At 42.0% G+C, this 17,102-nt stretch overlaps 1 protein-coding gene across 1 annotated transcript in view; it reads left to right on the top strand.

The window, feature by feature from the left end:
* Positions 1 to 17,102, top strand: part of LOC141994543 (NAD(P) transhydrogenase, mitochondrial-like) — a 67,280-nt gene that overhangs the window by 32,767 nt on the left and 17,411 nt on the right. Inside the window, exons 12-15 of the mRNA XM_074964781.1 lie at positions 394 to 504; positions 8,016 to 8,161; positions 14,631 to 14,826; positions 16,131 to 16,364. Coding sequence (XP_074820882.1) covers positions 394 to 504; positions 8,016 to 8,161; positions 14,631 to 14,826; positions 16,131 to 16,364 — 687 coding nt within the window. The remainder of the gene's footprint in view (positions 1 to 393; positions 505 to 8,015; positions 8,162 to 14,630; positions 14,827 to 16,130; positions 16,365 to 17,102) is intronic.

The raw sequence follows: 17,102 nt of genomic DNA, 5'->3' as shown, positions 1-17,102 counted from the left end.
GAACGGCGTGATGGCAGCAAACATAATCATTTGGGGGGTGGTAGTTAGGAGGTGATAAGTTAAATGGAAAGAAAGCTGAGGGGAGAGAGGATGAGGGGAACAGGGCAGGGGAGAAGAGAGCAAGAGGCAGGTGTGGAGAGAAATTGAGGTGAAGAGACTGTGAGGGAGAACTGGGAGAAGGTGTGAGCAAACAGCCAACTAGCACCGGGCACAGAAAGTCCAGTCAAAACCATAGAAAGTTCTGTGGATTGCAGAAGGTCCCTGCTTTGGCTCCTTCTTCCCCTACTGGCTCCAGTGTCTCACTGTTTCCTTCCTTGCTGCAGCTGATCAATTATTTATTTATTCTTTGTATGTATTTTGTCATCAAGTATTGATTTATTCTGTTTTCTTTAGGTCTTACTGCTGTTGGAGGTTTGGTTTTAATGGGTGGATCTTACCTTCCTTCTAGCTTGCCTCAAACACTAGCCTTACTAGCTGCATTTGTTTCTTCTGTCAATATTGCAGGTGAGCAATGTTTTCTTCTATATCTTATGAATGAATACCTATGTATGCTGACTTTATAGGACATATATGTTTCTGTACATTGGTGCATGACATTTCTATGCTGTGTGAAATGCCATCCGCTAACCACTTGTGGAAAACTTGTGCAGATTCTGGATTGTAACCATAAGCTACGACAAACATACATTCAAAATCCTTCAGCAAATCCCACTAGACACTCCTGAATCTTGCATCTGTAGTGTAGAGGTCATTTTTCTGTTTGATGAAATTCTCTGGGCCATTAAAATGGCTTCTAAATTTGTACTTGCAAGTTTTCGCACACTAAAAACCTTCATTTACACTCAGAAACTTGATTGTGAGATATTTAGCCACCCCATGTGCATGCACACATGCTGTTTACATTTCTCAAAATGTGCATGCCCAACACTGCATGTGCAGATTTAGAATCTGGACTGAGTCCTTGTTGAATTAAATTATAATTTGTTGAAGCTGAACATTTTACAGGCCAGAGATTTTGTCTGTTGGCATTTTTGTATCTGAATTTTAATAGACAAGGAAATAGACAAACTGATAAATTGGATTCTACCGTAAGCAAAGCTGGAGGCCAGGAGAAGGTCCCTTTGAAAATTTGGCTCTAGTGGGTATTTTAATTTCCACAGATTTGTTGCACATAACCTTAAATAGATTAACTTGGTTTTCTAATAGTAAATGCCTGTGTGGAAGCTTATGTTAGGAGTAACAGTTTCTGTAGCAGAAATAAGTAGCTAACCTGTAAAGCGTCCGCTCTAAGAGAACACAGTAAAGGGTAAACACTATCACATTTTACTCATTTCCCTCCTCAACCCCAACACTGTAGATATTTCTAGTATTCAATGTGACTAAAGTTATGCACCTAAGACAATAATAAGGTACCTAAATAAGTGGCCTGATTTTCAGAGGTGATAAGCCTCTGGTGCTCCACTGAGGTCAAAAGGACCTCAGCATCTCTGAAAATCAGGTGAAAAGACGGGTACCTAATTATGGACATGGATGTCTAGCTTTTCAGGCACCCAGGTTTGGAAAGCTTCAGCCTACAAAGACATCTGTGCCAGCAGCCCAGCATGCACGAGCAACCTGATAACAACAAACCATTGTAGAAGCACGCCACAGTGGAGAGGGGAAATGGTTAAGAAAACAAGATTCCAAGGGCTCATTATAAACAATTGCAAGCCAAAACTCATTTTCAAATTTAACTGAAATACCTGTGTGCCAATTTAACTTGGATCAGATTCCATGTTGTAAAGAATTAGAGTTCTGTTTTCAGATGGAAAGCTATATTTTTTCTTCTAGAATGTTGCAGTTCCAGTGGGAAGCTAAAATATCAGCAAGGGAATAGCTATAAAGGCTTTCAATACTCTCTTAATCAAATATCAACCTAATACTTGAAATTGGAGAGTATGTACCATAGTGTATAGTGCTTATATGGCTCCCATGTCTGTAGTATTTGAGCACCTTACAATCTTGTTTTAATGCTTTTATCCTCTCAAAATCCCTATGAGGTTGGGACATGCTATTGTCTCCATTTTACAGATGGGGAACTGAGGCATGAAGAGGCTAAAGCCCAGACTTTTAAAGGTTTTTATGCATTGCTTCACTCAGTGTTTCAATGCTTAACTGATTAAAGGAGCCTAAATCTCATTTTCAAAGGTAATTTAGGTATGTAAGAACCACACAGATTGGAAGTGGGATTTTGGCTCCTCAGTGCCTAAATCCTATTGAAAATGATATTTAGGATCCTATATTTGTTAGGAGTTGCAATGCTGAGCCAATCCAGTCCAGGTTCAGGGGCATATGGTTGGGGGAAGGCTCCTTGCAGTTTCCCCCCTCACTTACACACCAACAGAAGGGCTGGCCACAATCTGACCCCTAATATTATATTAGCTGTATGGGACTTCTCCAGCCTCTCGATATCATTGTGCACAAATCAGTCCTGATTCATTGAAAATTATTTTTGACCTTTTCTGAAAAGTTGAAGAATGAATGAAGAATTCTGCTGACCTTTTAATTATGGCACTTTAGAGAGAGGAATGTTGTGGGGATAAAGTGCCCAAGGAGTGAATTCATAACACAGAGGATTACTTTCTCTAGGACACTGAATCAAATTCCATAGTTGTCTGTCTCTCTTTCTCTCTCTCTTGCTTTCTCTGTGTCAGATAGTTCTTCCTCCAGTGAATAAGGTTCGTTCCTACCTTGCCATGCTGTCTGTCCTCTGTGTAAAGAGCTTTCTCTGCCCAATAATTGCCTTTAAATGCCCTGTCCTCCTTCTGACCACTAAGAGGCAAATCTTGTACCAGCTGTACAGCCTGTGTAAGAGGGTTGGTCATTCATGCCAAAGCAGCAGGGGAAAGAATTTCCCTTCCCTGAAAGCCATGGGGCCAGGGCCATCCCACAACATTTTGCCACCTGAGGCAGGGAGCTCAAATGACGCCCCTGTGTCCCCTCGCTTGGGCCAAAACTTTGAAAGGTCTCAATTCTGTCTTCTTCCTGTTCTACTCCTCTCATGGTACTACTCTGCTACCTACCCCAATAGAGGAGAACTAACAACTTAAAATGCCTTGTTCAAAAATTTTAAGTAATACTTAACTTTCAAATGCCTGAACAGCAAATGTAACTTTTCTTGTCTGCATAATAAACCCTGGCATTTTTATCTGTTTGAATAATCAGAGTGGTGCTTTCCGTGCCTTCTTGGTTGCAAAGATTTGAACTGCTTCCTGAAGGTCCACAGTCTGGGCCAGCTCACGCTCTATTGAGATGGTTGCAAGGCCGACCAGCCTCTCCTGTGTCATTGTGGAGCGTAGATGTGTTTTTTATTAACTTCAGCTTGGAGAAGCTGCGTTCTCTACTGGCAACTGTTACAGGAAGTGTTAGAAGTATGCGCAGAATGACAAAAGCATTTGCAAAGAGCGTGTTCATCTTATTTGTGCACATATATTCCAGAACAGCCTTTGGAGTTGATCCTGCTGAAATGTATCTTGAAAGGGCTTGCAGTTCATCACCTAAATCACTTGCATCATGCATGTCATCATGTGTCAACACTGTCTCTAGTGTCCTGCATTGCTGGTGTAGGTCTTCTTCAGGTATAGTGAGGAGTTTTAGAATATCATACAACATCCCAAATATACTGCTGTGTTCCTTGAGCTGCATGAAATGTTCTTTAACTGACTGCATTGCACAATCTAGCACCTGGTTAAAGAATTCAACTTTGAATTGTTGTTTGGGGTCTCTTATGGGATTATCACATGCCTCATAATCAAAATGTCATCTTCTTCGGTGACTCTTGTATTCTTGAGTGGGTGGGAAAATAGCTTCAGTGTGAAGTTCCTCTGTCACGTCTGTGCACTCTTCAAAATGTTTTGAAATCCCTCATCTGACTGGTAAGACTGTAGGTATGACTTTGCTTTGTCCAGTTGTTCCATTGTTCCAGATATATCAAGGTCAACACCTTGGAGTCTCTTGCTTCCAACATTTTATTTCAAACAGTATGTCATGCCACAACACTAAGCCACACAGAAATTTGAAGTTATGTATGTTTCTGGTGATTCCATTTCCCTTTGCCACTGTTCTCCCACAAACAGTTCCTGTCATAGCATTCAAGTAGCAGCCATGTTAGTCTGTATGCGCAAAAAGGAGTACTTGTGGCACCTTAGAAAGTAACAAATTTATTTGAGCATAAGCTTTCGTGAGCTACAGCTCACTTCATCGGATGCATTCAGTGGAAAATACAGTGGGGAGATTTTATATATAGAGAGAACATGAAACAATGGGTGTTACCATACACACTGTAATGAGAGTGATCAGGTAAGGTGAGCTATTACCAGCAGGAGAGGAAAAAAAACCCAAAACCTTTTGTAGTGATAATCAAGGTGGGTCATTTCCAGCAGTTGACAAGAATGTGTGAGGAACAATGTGTGTGTGGGGGGGAAATAAGCATGGGGAAATAGTTTTACTTTGTGTAATGACCCATCCACTCCCAGTCTTTATTCAAGCCTAATGTAATGGTGTCCAGTTTGCAAATTAATTCCAATTCAGCAGTCTCTCCTTGGAGTCTGGTTTTGAAGTTTTGTTGTTGAAGAATTGCCACTTTTAGGTCTGTAATCAAATGACCAGAGAGGTTGAAGTGTTCTCTGACTGGTTTTTGAATGTTATAATTCTTGACGTCTGATTTGTGTCCATTTATTCTTTTACGTAGAGACTGTCCAGTTTGGCCAATGTACATGGCAGAGGGGCATTGCTGGCATATGATGGCATAGATCACATTGGTAGATGTGCAAGTGAACGAGCCTCTGATAGTGTGGCTGATGTGATTAGGCCCTATGATGGTGTCCCCTGAATAGATATGTGGACACAGTTGGCAACGGGCTTTGTTGCAAGGATAGGTTCCTGGGTTAGTTGTACGGTGTGTGGTTGCTGGTGAGTATTTGCCGTTGGGGGGCTGTCTGTAAGCAAGGACTGGCCTGTCTCCCAAGATCTGTGAGAATGATGGGTTATCCTTCAGGATAGGTTGTAGATCCTTGATGATGCGCTGAAGAGGTTTTAGTTGGGGGCTGAAGGTGATGGCTAGTGGTGTTCTGTTATTTTCTTTGTTGGGCCTGTCCTGTAGTAGGTGACTTCTGGGTACTCTTCTGGCTCTGTCAATCTGTTTCTTCACTTCAGCAGGTGGGTATTGTAGTTGTAAGAACGCTTGATAGAGATCTTGTAAGTGTTTGTGTCTGTCTGAGGGGTTGGAGCAAATGCGGTTGTATCATAGAACTTGGCTGTAGACAATGGATCGTGTGGTGTGGTCTGGAGGCATGTAGGTAGGAATAGCGGTCAGTAGGTTTCCAGAATAGGGTGATGTTTATGTAACCATCGCTTATTAGCACTGTAGTGTCCAGGAAGTGGATCCCTTGTGTGGACTGGTCTAGGCTGAGGTTGATGGTGGGATGGAAATTGTTGAAATCATGGTGGAATTCCTCAAGGGCTTCTTTTCCATGGGTCCAGATGATGAAGATGTCATCAATGTAGCACAAATAGAGTAGGGGCATTAGGGGACGAGAGCTGAGGAAGCTTTGTTCTAAGTCAGCCATAAAAATGTTGGCATACTGTGGGGCCATGCGGGTACCCATAGCAGTGCCGCTGATATGCATCCGATGAAGTGAGCTGTAGCTCACGAAAGCTCATGCTCAAATAAACTGGTTAGTCTCTAAGGTGCCACAAGTACTCCTTTTCTTTTTTCTTTTTGCTGATTTGAAGGTACACATTGTCCCCAAATGTGAAATAGTTGTGGGTGAGGACAAAGTCACAAAGTTCAGCGACCAGGTTTGCCGTGACTTTATCGGGGATACTGTTCCTGACGGCTTGTAGTCCATCTTTGTGTGGCTAGGATGGTGTTTTCAGGAAGATCACCGATGGATTGTAGTTTCCTCAGGAAGTCAGTTGTCTCGAAGATTGCTAGGAGTGCTGGTAGCGTAGGGCCTGAGGAGAGAGTCTACACAGCCAGACAATCCTGCTGTCAGGATGCCAATGCCTGAGATGATGGGGTGTCCAGGATTCCCAGGTTTATGGATCTTGGGTAGCAGATAGAATACCCCTGCTCGGGGTTCCAGGGGTGTGTCTATGCGGATTTGTTCATGTGCTTTTTCAGGGAGTTTCTTGAGCAGATGGTGTAGTTTTTTTTGGTAACCCTCAGTGGGATCAGAGGGTAACGGCTTGTAGAAAGTGGTGTTGGAGAGCTGCCTACCAGCCTCTTGTTCATATTCCGACCTATTCATGATGACGACCGCACCTCCTTTGTCAGCCTTTTTGATTATGATGTCAGAGTTGTTTCTGAGGCTGTGGATGGCATTGTATTCTGCACGGCTGAGGTTATGGGGCAAGTGATGCTGCTTTTCCACAATTTCAGCCCGTGCACGTCAGCAGAAGCACTCTATGTAGAAGTCCAATCTGTTGTTTTGACCTTCAGGAGGAGTCCACCCAGAATCCTTCTTTTTTGTAGTGTTGGTAGGAAGGTCTTTGTGGGTTAGTATGCTGTTCAGAGGTGTGTTGGAAATATTCCTTGAGTCGGAGACATCGAAAATAGGATTCTAGGTCCCCCACACTCTTCTCTGATCTACACTTTTCTTCAGGAATGTGCATGGTTACATCCATTTGAGATGGAGATTTGGATGCTGCAGTAGCTGCCAGGTCACCTGCACTCTGACTAACTGGAAGATCAGGCATCTCCTCACCACTCACATCCTCGCTGGGGCCGGAAGGCTCACCGTGAACATTTGTGTCTATGTATCTCAGGAGAGCTCCTTCCTGCTTAGATAGAAAAGCTTCCTTTCCTTTCTTTCTTTTTCTGAATGCTGCCCCAGAGTGGGGTTTTCTTCTTTCACTCATGACTGCTGTTCTGTGCCAGCAGTAGTGGCTCTCAACACTCAGTTGAAGGGGACAAATAAGCAGGCTGATAGCAGGGCCTGAGTGAGGGAAGATATCAGCGTCTTAAGGGCCTAACTGGCTCCTGCTACTTCAGTTGACTGCCTGTTCTCCTCAAGTGGGTTCATGGAAGCAGCAGGAAACAGGAAGCTCCCTGAGAAGTTGGTGTTAATCAGTCCAGGCTTCTGGGGGTGCTAGAGAGGTACATAAGAGGCTCCTCCTCCTCTCTCTCCCTGCAGCTCCTGCTGCTTTTGTTATTCCCTCTCCCCTTTTGTCCTGCCTGCCTGTTTCTTGCACCCTCCTTCCTCCAGCACAGCACTCCACCATCTCTGTGCATCTAGAGCAGAGAGAATACATATGCACCAGCAGCAGACACAATTTGCTACACTCTGGGTCCTTGTGGCACACCCCCCCACAGTCTGGCACCTGAGGTGGCCACCTCAGTTCACCTCATGGTAAGGCCAGCCCTGCATGGGGCAGCAGAAGAGCTGGTTCATGACTTCTGTTGCAGTCTTAAGATTGCAGTAGTCTCTGCTGCTTGTTTTATCTAACTCTGCAGGTCTGTGGAATAGCCAATAGATCCACATACTCCCAGACCCACCAGTCCCTTCCATGGACTACCCCTGCCAAAGTCTCCAAACTTCTACTACATTGTGGAGTTCAGCTTTGTAGTGTGCAGGGTGTGTAGGCCCCATGCAAGGCCTCCCAGAATCCTCTCCACTTCCCTTTGCCCTGTAGGATTACAGTAGTCCTGCTGCCTCCTATGTACCCTCAGAGGAAGGAGGGAGGTGCGATGATTTGGCCTTCAGAGCAGTAAGTTTAATGCTGAAAAATCTTATTAAAAAAACACAGCAGTTGGGTAACAGAACTGAATATGCTAGTTCTGCAAGGGACAGAAGAGAAGGCAGTTTGCTAACCACATTTGAGAAAAATTTGCAATCAAAATAGTTTGCAGAATGCAAACATAATACAGAGGTAACCCTCACCAACTGTAAAGGAGTGTTTTTTATTCATAGGAATGTACATGCAAGGATTCCTGTCTTCTTATTCTTACAGTTCAAATGTATATTTCCCAACAGGCGGTTTCTTAATTACACAACGAATGCTGGATATGTTCAAACGACCTACAGACCCACCAGAATATAATTATCTCTACCTCCTTCCTGGAGCAGTGTTTGTTGGAGGATATGGTGCCTCTCTTGCCAGTGGATATAACATTGAACAGGTCAGACAACATTCAGATTTATTTTGCTCAGTTACCAGGTTAGCAATCTAAGCAGCTAGGCTCAGTTGTGCTAGCAAAGCTAAATAAATGAAGGACCTGATTCTGCAAATACTTACTGCTGGCCTTAATAGTTACCAGTATATATAGTAAGGAACTATTCACAGTAATAGGTACTTGGCTCAGTATTTGCAGAATTGAGCCCCTAATTTTTAGTATTGGCCAAACTATTGAGTTACATGTGCAAATATTCTCCATCCCTTTTCACTGGATCATGGAATCTCTAGTTTCCTAGTAATCTGTCCATCACTAAGAGTGAGGAAAAAACAGTTTTATAGCGTTTCTGTATCCCACAGTCCTTATTTGAGCAAAACTCATTTCATTCAATAAAAGACTGCAGAATTTGGCTCTGCATTTCCATTCCATGATGGTCTGTTTGTCCTTTCATGGGTTTCTTAAGGAAGGTGAGATACAGTCAAGTTACTGTGTCACCTTACAGGGAAAAATTTTTGCATGTGTGAGTTTTAAAAAAAAAAAGTTTGTTGAAATACAGCATGGAATTTCTGAAGTAGATGGTGGTAGATGTAATATTGTTCAATACTGGCTTTTCTGAATCACTTTTAAATAGTCACAAAGATCACAGGCTGCACTTTACATCACTTCCCAGCATCCTAGCAACACAAAACATATCTACCCCCTCTATAACAAACCTCAGAATGTGCTCTTGTTGTGTAGAACAGAATCTTTAGATGTAGCTCTTTGCAAGAAGAAATTCTTCAATCAACTATCAACTGGATTGAGCAAAATTGGTGACTTAAAGAATATATGTACTTGCAGAGACCCCACAGAATCAGTTACTTGCCTTGGCATGACAGTAATGTTTCTGCATCGGTTGAGAGGTTCATCATGGTGTCCTGTCAATATTTGGAAGGCAGAGTTTCTGTAAACTCTTTGAACAAGTTCTTTTTGCTTTAGTAAGAAATCCTCCTGCTCTTACTATTTTTAAAAATGATTATTATTTATTATTTGTTGAGCACCTTGAGAGTGCATGGCAGTTTACAGGCGTAAAGGTATATAAGGTCCCTATCCCAAGGAGTTTACATTTTAAACTGGATAGACAATGCAGTTCTGCTTTTGCGGTTGAACTAAGCTTCTTAAAAGATTTACTATTTCAACAAACTTTCTTTTAAAACTCTCACACACACATTTTTTCCCAACATCTTTATTAATGACCTGAATGTAGGTATAGAGAGCATACTGATCAGGTTTGTAGATGACACAAAGCTGGGGGAGTTGCCAATACTTTGGAGGATAGAACTAAAATTCAGAGGGATCTTGATAAATTGGAGAACTGGGCTATAGACAACAAAATGAAACTCAACAAAGACAAATGTAAGGTGCTACATTTAGGGAGGAAAAACCAAATGCACAAATACAGAATGGGAGATAACTGGCTTGGCACTAGCACTGCTGAGACGTATTGGGAGTTGTGGTGGATCACAACGTCAACATGAGTCAGCAATTGGGTGCTGTTGCAAAAAAAAAAGCAAATGCAATTTTAGGTTGCATTAACAGAGGCATAGCATGCAAGTCACATGAGGTGGTGGTACCACTCTACTCAGCACTGGTTAGGCCTCAGCTGGAGTACTGTGTCCAATTTTGGTCACCAGTGTATAGAAAGGATGTAGAGAAACTGGAAAGGATCCAGAGGCGAGTGACAAAGATGAATCAAGGGGGTGGAATGCAAACCATATGAGCAAAGGCTGAAGTAATTGGGTATGTTCAGATTAAGGGGGGATATGATAGCGGTCTTCAAATATTTGAAAGGCTGCCATAAAAAAGATGGAGAAAAGTTGTTCTCTTTTGCCATAGAGGGCAGGACAAGAAGCAATGGGTTCAAACTACAGCATAATAGATTTAGATTGAACCTCAGGAAAAGCTTCCTAACTGTAATAACAGTAGGATAATGAAACAGAATGCCTGGGGAGGTTCTTGAAGCTCCTTCACTGGAGGTTTTCAAAAGGAGGCTGGATAACCAGCTGTCTTGGATGGTTTAAACACAACAAATCCTGCATCTTGACAGTGGGTTAGACTAGATGACCCTTGTGGTCCTGTCTAACGCTATGATTCTAATTCACTTCCAAATTCTTAGCTATTATTCTAAATACAGACACCAGAAGCTGAGTCGTCATTTCGTTTCTGAGATAGTCTAAGCAGCAAGCTATGGTTGCTGAAGACACTGAAAGAAAGTATTCTGTGAAGCAAATGGCCTGATAGTAATCAGAACCCCCAACAGAATTGAACTGGTCCTCTCCTACTAACCCTTAGGACTTCCCTCCACCCACAAAGGTGATCATCACCAAAAATCTGGAAAAAATGAGGTGTCAATTTTCATTAATTCTTTAAAGTACTTTAAATAAAACCGTTTCAGGAAAGGAAGCTGATAAGTATCCTGGAATTTATCAGAAGGTCAGTTAGCAGTCACTAGGCAAAGTAATAGAGCTTATTTCCCAAACAGCTGTATCAGGGATAGTTTTTCATTGGGACCCTGTTCTTTGAAGCTATACTAAACCACTAGTCTGGGATACCTGATACTTCAGTTAAAGGCATTAAACAATACAATTGGCTCCAGGAAATAATACACCAAAGAGTGGTGATAGTAAAAATGTAATATCTAATAAATACCTTGCTGAGCTACAGAGCAGAAGAAGAACTGGAAACAGTAGTGGAGGTTTATAGCTTATTTTCTAGATACAAATAAATCAATAGCTCAGTGTATCCTTCCTGAATCAATAGCTCAGTGTATCCTTCCTGAATGTGCAGCCCAAATTGACACCATTAAAATTATTTTAGTGCTAGTCCTTCTAGCCTGTTGCCTGGATCCTAATTATGATACAGTAACTCCTCGCTTAACGTTGTAGTTATGTTCCTGAAAAATGCGACTTTAAGCGAAACGATTTTAAGCAAATCCAATTTCCCCATAAGAATTAATGTAAATAGGGGGGTTAGATTCTAGGAAATTTTTTTTCACCAGACAAAAAACTATATTACACAGTAAAAGTTTTAAACAAACAATTTAATACTGTACACAGCAATGATGATTGTGAAGCTTGGTTGAGGTGGTGAATTCAGAGGGTGGAAGAGGGTGGGATATTTCCCAGGGAATGCCTTACTGCTAAATGATGAACTAGCGCTCGGCTGAGCCCTCAAGGGTTAACACATTGTTAATGTAGCCTCACACTCTATAAGGCAGCACGAATGGAGGGAGGGGAGACAGCATGGCAGACAGAGACAGAGACACACACCCTGTGTGGGAGAGAGAGAGAGAGATATGCATTGCCCCTTTAAGTACACTGACTCCACTCTAAGTACATTGCCTTTGGATCAGGAACTTGAGAGCAAGCTCTCTCCGTCCTGAGTCCTGTCCTGTCCTGTCCCCACCCTGCTCTAGATGGAGAAGGGGTAAGCAGAGGGCAGGACGGGGGGGAGGGGGACACCCTAACATTAGCCCCCCTCTTCTCCCTTGTGTCTCCCCCCCTGCACACACACACACACATCAAGCAGGAGGCTCCCAGGAGCAGCTCCAAGGCAGAAGGCAGGAGCAGCACATGGCAGTGGGGGGAGGGACACCTGAACTGTCGGCAATTGATAACCTGCTGGGCGGCTGCCCCAAAGGGAACTTAGGGGAGCCAGGAGCTGATAGGGGGGCTGCCAGTCCACCCTGGTTCCAAACCCTGCCCCCCCCCAGCTAGATGCAATGGGCTGCTTTTCCTGCAAGGAGTGGACAAAGCAGGCGGCTGCCAAAGACTTATAAGGGAACATTGCGCAACTTTAAACGAGCATGTTCCTTAATTGATCAGCAACTTAACAACGAAACAACATTAACCAGGATGACTTTAAGTGAGGAGTTACTGTATTATGTAGTCACATTTTTAGTAACAAAAAATAATCTCTGACAGGTGGTTGTCAGCCTCAGCTATTGATTTAGATGAATGGCAAACAAATCCATTTGCAATGCTTCAGCAGTTGTTTGGTGGAAAAGGTTTCTTTGAAACTAATCATTCCTGAATCCCAGAAAAGCATTTTGTGCAAAGCAAGCATTGTTTAGTCGATATATTTCCCCACTCTTCTTTGACATGCTTGCAAGCGCCCCTGTTGGCGAGGCTTACTAGGGTAAATGGCCTTTAGAAATATTTACTCTCAGCATTTTCTCCAGTTTCAGAGTAACAACCATGTTCGTCTGTATTCGCAAAAAGAAAAGGAGTATTTGTGGCACCTTAGAGACTAACCAATTTATTTGAGCATAAGCTTTCGTGAGCTACAGCTCATCCGATGAAGTGAGCTGTAGCTCACGAAAGCTTATGCTCAAATAAATTGTTTAGCATTTTCTCCCTGCCTCTTCCTCTCCCTTGTATAGATATCTGGGCACTATGCTGACAAATCAGAATGGCTTGCAGCAACTCTTAATAGTGCAGAAAGCAACCAACCACAGTATTGCATATAACCACCCTCCCATTTATGAGAATCTCATTTTTGATTGCTCTTTTGTTTCTCCCAACTTGGAAAGAGCATTTTGGATATGTGTCTTTTGTAGAGGATCTCAGTGTCGTCATTACTGGGCGAAGTGACCCCTCCTGGTCTCTCCAAGCACACCTTCTCTATGCCTCAGGCCATCGCCTGTCTCTTGGAGAGGAATCACACGATTGTCCCATCTCAGATTGGGCCCTGGGTTGCAGTCCCATGGTATTAACTGTGATTTACCTGAGCAGGTCTGACTTATGCCAGACCCTGCAATTCTGTTCCTGCCAGGACAATAATGGTGGTATTCAGTTATCAAGCAGCCTACTTAAAGCAAAGTATCATTTATTTAGAACAAAAGCATTTCAGGAAAAACATGTCTAAAAATAACAATGATAATAATAAAACAGACTGCACAGACTTTTCCTCCTAAGGCTTACCATTCCCTGGATCTGGGGAAGGTCCAATTTCTTTAGATTCCCTCCACAGTCTCTCTCTCTGTCATACTGTCTACTTAGCATGTGTCAAGCCTCCCCCTCCCGCCACCATCCCCTCTACCCCCCAAAGGCTTTTGACTGTTCGATCTTCATGTTCCAAGCCTGGCACAACAAGCTTGCATCTTCTTTGGAGACAGGATGCCTGGTCCTTGAACCTGATAATTTTGCCGTTGTCTTTCAAGTGTATGCATGGGTTTTCTTATCTGGGAAGCCATTGTGTTCCTTTCCTGCTGGTTCTTCCCACACCACAATATAACTTAGATCAACACTTTCTAACTAAATAGAGGAAAATCTTACAGCCATATACAGTAACTTGCCCTCACTGACCCAGTCACATACAATGTTCATAAAATTGTTACACTTCAGTATTAATAACACTGTTACATGTCAGCTCTACTTCTCCCACATTTAGCCCCTTTGAACAGTTCTTGAAAAGTACAGCAAGCAAAGGGTCTTGTGCTGGCCTTTCTGGACTTTTATGAGGGGGGTATGGAATGTCTTAGCTTCATTTGTTACTAGGTGATTAGAGAATGGTGGGTATGCAGCCTATATTCTTTTTGTCATTGTCACGTTGTTTTAGATTCATGATTTTCAATGGATTCAGTAACACAGGTGGGGGAAAGGTAACATGAGATTTCATGCTGTGAAATAAAATCACCATGTGCTTTTCAAACACGAGAAAGAACACCACATGTTATTTATAAATGCATCATCATGTAGGGATTTCAGAACATTTTGTGAATCAAAACACTTAAGAATCAAAGTAACAGAAAATCAATGGGAATGATCTCATAGCATTACAATCTTTAAAATGCAATTTAAATGACTGATTCGATAAAATGCGTTTCTTCCACACACAAAGAAACTGCTGATTAAAACCATTTAAAAACACACCCAATGTAAAAGAGATGGTAAATCTAGCAAAGATAATTGTACTAAATTACTTTAAGCTTGAACTAATGTGTTATTAGTTTGTTACTCTAGGGAGAGAATAGTAAGAACCCACACACATACACACTTGAAGATGAGTCACAATGGCAGGGCAATGAAGACTAATGCAAGAAAATACTAGTGCAATGGTTATGGAAATGACCAAAAATATGTACTCAAATATATGTCACTGGGGATTGAGGCTGTGTATTTGAGAAGTTTAGTCAGTGTCACTGCTGCAATGTTGGCAGAGTGGTGTGTCTGAGAAATACAGGAATAGAGAATGGGAAGGAGACAACTTAGGGAAGTTTCAGCACATGGGGCTGAATAAACTGGACTCTCCACTAATATGCAAAGAAGAAGTCTTTCATATCTTAAACCATAAACTCTTGGCATTGAAACTTCCCCTCCCCCTACTCTAGCTGGGGATCCTGGAGGTTTTCCAACACCCTAATCCTCTACCAGGAGAGATGACTGATGTGCAGCAATGCTGTGCACTATATATTAACTTTTGCATTGTTTTACAGATGATATATTTGGGCTCAGGTCTTTGCTGTGTTGGTGCACTGGCAGGATTGTCTAGTCAGAACACTTCTAGACTTGGTAATGCCCTAGGTATGATTGGGGTGGCTAGTGGTGTAGCAGCTACGGTAGGAGCACTGAACCCATCACCAGAAGTACTCGCTCAGATGTCTGCTGCCATGGCAATGGGTGGCACAATAGGTATGTACAACACATTGTACAATTCATGTAGCTTGACTTCATCCCACTAACCACATTCATTAATGGTTTATTAACCAATTAATAATTCTTTATTTATAATAGGATGAGAAAATACATTTGGAAAATGCATTAATGCCTAAAGGTGGCACTCTTGCCTAAGAGAACTTAAGATGGTGAAGCAGATATGTACAAAGCTTATAAATTGTTTTAAAATTTGGTCATATGGCTTAAGCTTAAAACATTTTATTTCTAGGAAGTATTTTACCTGAATATGCACTTGCTGGCAAGTTACAATCAAAGGAAATAGTGACCATAGCTCAAAATTGTGGCTGTTGTTATAGAGTTTATGATAACAGTATTTCCCAGAGGCTCCTTTCCCCATTTTCCAGAGCCTCATAGATGACCTTTCGTGGCCTTGCTTTGGAATCCTGAAAGTCTCACTACAGACAACCTTACAGTGAATGTTTTTCTGTTGAAATTTCCCTCCATGTAATGGAGAGCACAATCTGGAAAATTTAAAATCCTTCTATTCATTACTTATGCCTCTCCCAAATGTTTTTACTGCTAATAGTTTTGATGATGATGATGATAATAATAATATAATAATATAATTAATAGGGTGAGGGGAGAAGTTATTAGCAAGTAAGTTCCTGGATCACAATACTTTTGAACGATTGGTCTGTAGTCAGGATCTTTGGTCTGGCAGAGGATTTACTCATCTTCAGTGGTGGCCATTCATGTGTAGCCACATAGGGTCCTTATAACAGGGTATGCTGACGCTTTTGGCAGGGTAGAAATCCAGCCGTGCTCTGTTCCACATTTCAGCCCAGGAGGAACTTTGGGAGTTGTAATCTCCAAGGAACATGGGAGTTGGAGGCCTGACAGCAAGGAATGCTGGGAAACAGCTTTCCCAGTTTGTGACTGAGAATGCAGTGTGCTCTCCCAGTGCCTCCAGGAGCATTTTGCTTGCCTGCTCCCTGTGGAAAGAATATATCTGGGAGATATGACTGATGTGCCCACAGCACCCCCTCCCCAAGGAAGAGGTTGTAGCTTTAAAGCCCCAGTCTGGCTCTGATTCTTATACTCTGTTGTCTCAGAATGTTCTTGCAAATATACTTTTGGAGGAGATTTAAATTGGGTTATAATTTCCTACAACTATTATGTTTCTATTGTATTACACAAAAAGAAAAACAACATAAGAAAGAAAACAATACTCTGTTGCGTAACTGCCTGTTTATACTTCAAGAGAGGATGAAATACAATACAATTCTTTAATCTTGGATCTAAATCATTTCATTTTACAGGTCTCACAGTTGCGAAACGGATTGAAATCTCTGACCTTCCACAGCTTGTAGCTGCATTTCACAGTCTGGTTGGTTTGGCAGCAGTTCTTACATGTATTGCTGAGTATATGATTGAATATCCACACCTCGATGTTCACCCTTCTGCCAGTGTTCTCAAAACTGTGGCATATTTGGGCACCTACATTGGGGGTGTAACCTTCAGTGGTTCATTAGTGGCTTATGGAAAACTGCAAGGTACTTTATTCTTTGGTCTATGTCATGTTAAATAATTTAGGATGGGATTTCCAAAGGTTTCGATGGGAGTAAGGTGCTACTTCCAGTGGGAATTGGGTAGCTGACTTTTAGGTCCTTTTCAAAATCACTTCCTTTTACAACAGAGTTATTTTGACAAGTTTTGTGGGATTAGGTGGCCAAAAGATATTAGATTATTATTGGTGACAGCTTCCAACGAATCCTCTTGTAACTTTTCAGAGGGAGAATGAGTGCTTGTTTACACTCCCTCAGACAAAGGACTCAGGGCCTGAGGAGGACAAATAGGGGCCATAGAAAATGTGATAAGAGCCCCTGTAGACTATATCTGGACCCATTATTTTCTTAGTTCCAATATGGCAATGAAAAGCTACTCCAGTGTGAAGTGCGAGGATTATGTCCATAAAAATTAATCAGATTGCTCAGGAACTGAACACTTGTGAAAAATAGACAAACCATTTCATGGTGCATGGCATACTAAAGACAGACAAGATATACAAGTAAAAATACGAGTTTGGATAAAAGTGTTGATGTACAATTCAAGTCAAAAAAAAGGGTGCATCTGCAGTGGTAGCATGACCAGTCACTATTGAAATAATGACTTAAAGGCCAAATGCTGTGGGTCCTGTTCAGTCCAAAATTGTTTTCAAGGATAAATAGTCACTGAGGCTTCTTGTTCCAGACAAGTATTTGGTCCCCGTTAGCAGTGGCAGAGTGATCCTG

Source organism: Natator depressus, chromosome 10 (genome assembly GCF_965152275.1).
Source record: "Natator depressus isolate rNatDep1 chromosome 10, rNatDep2.hap1, whole genome shotgun sequence".
Taxonomy (NCBI): Eukaryota; Metazoa; Chordata; order Testudines; family Cheloniidae; genus Natator; species Natator depressus.
Note: the sequence above shows the minus strand (reverse complement) of the source record. Positions and strands in the feature narration are given on the sequence as shown.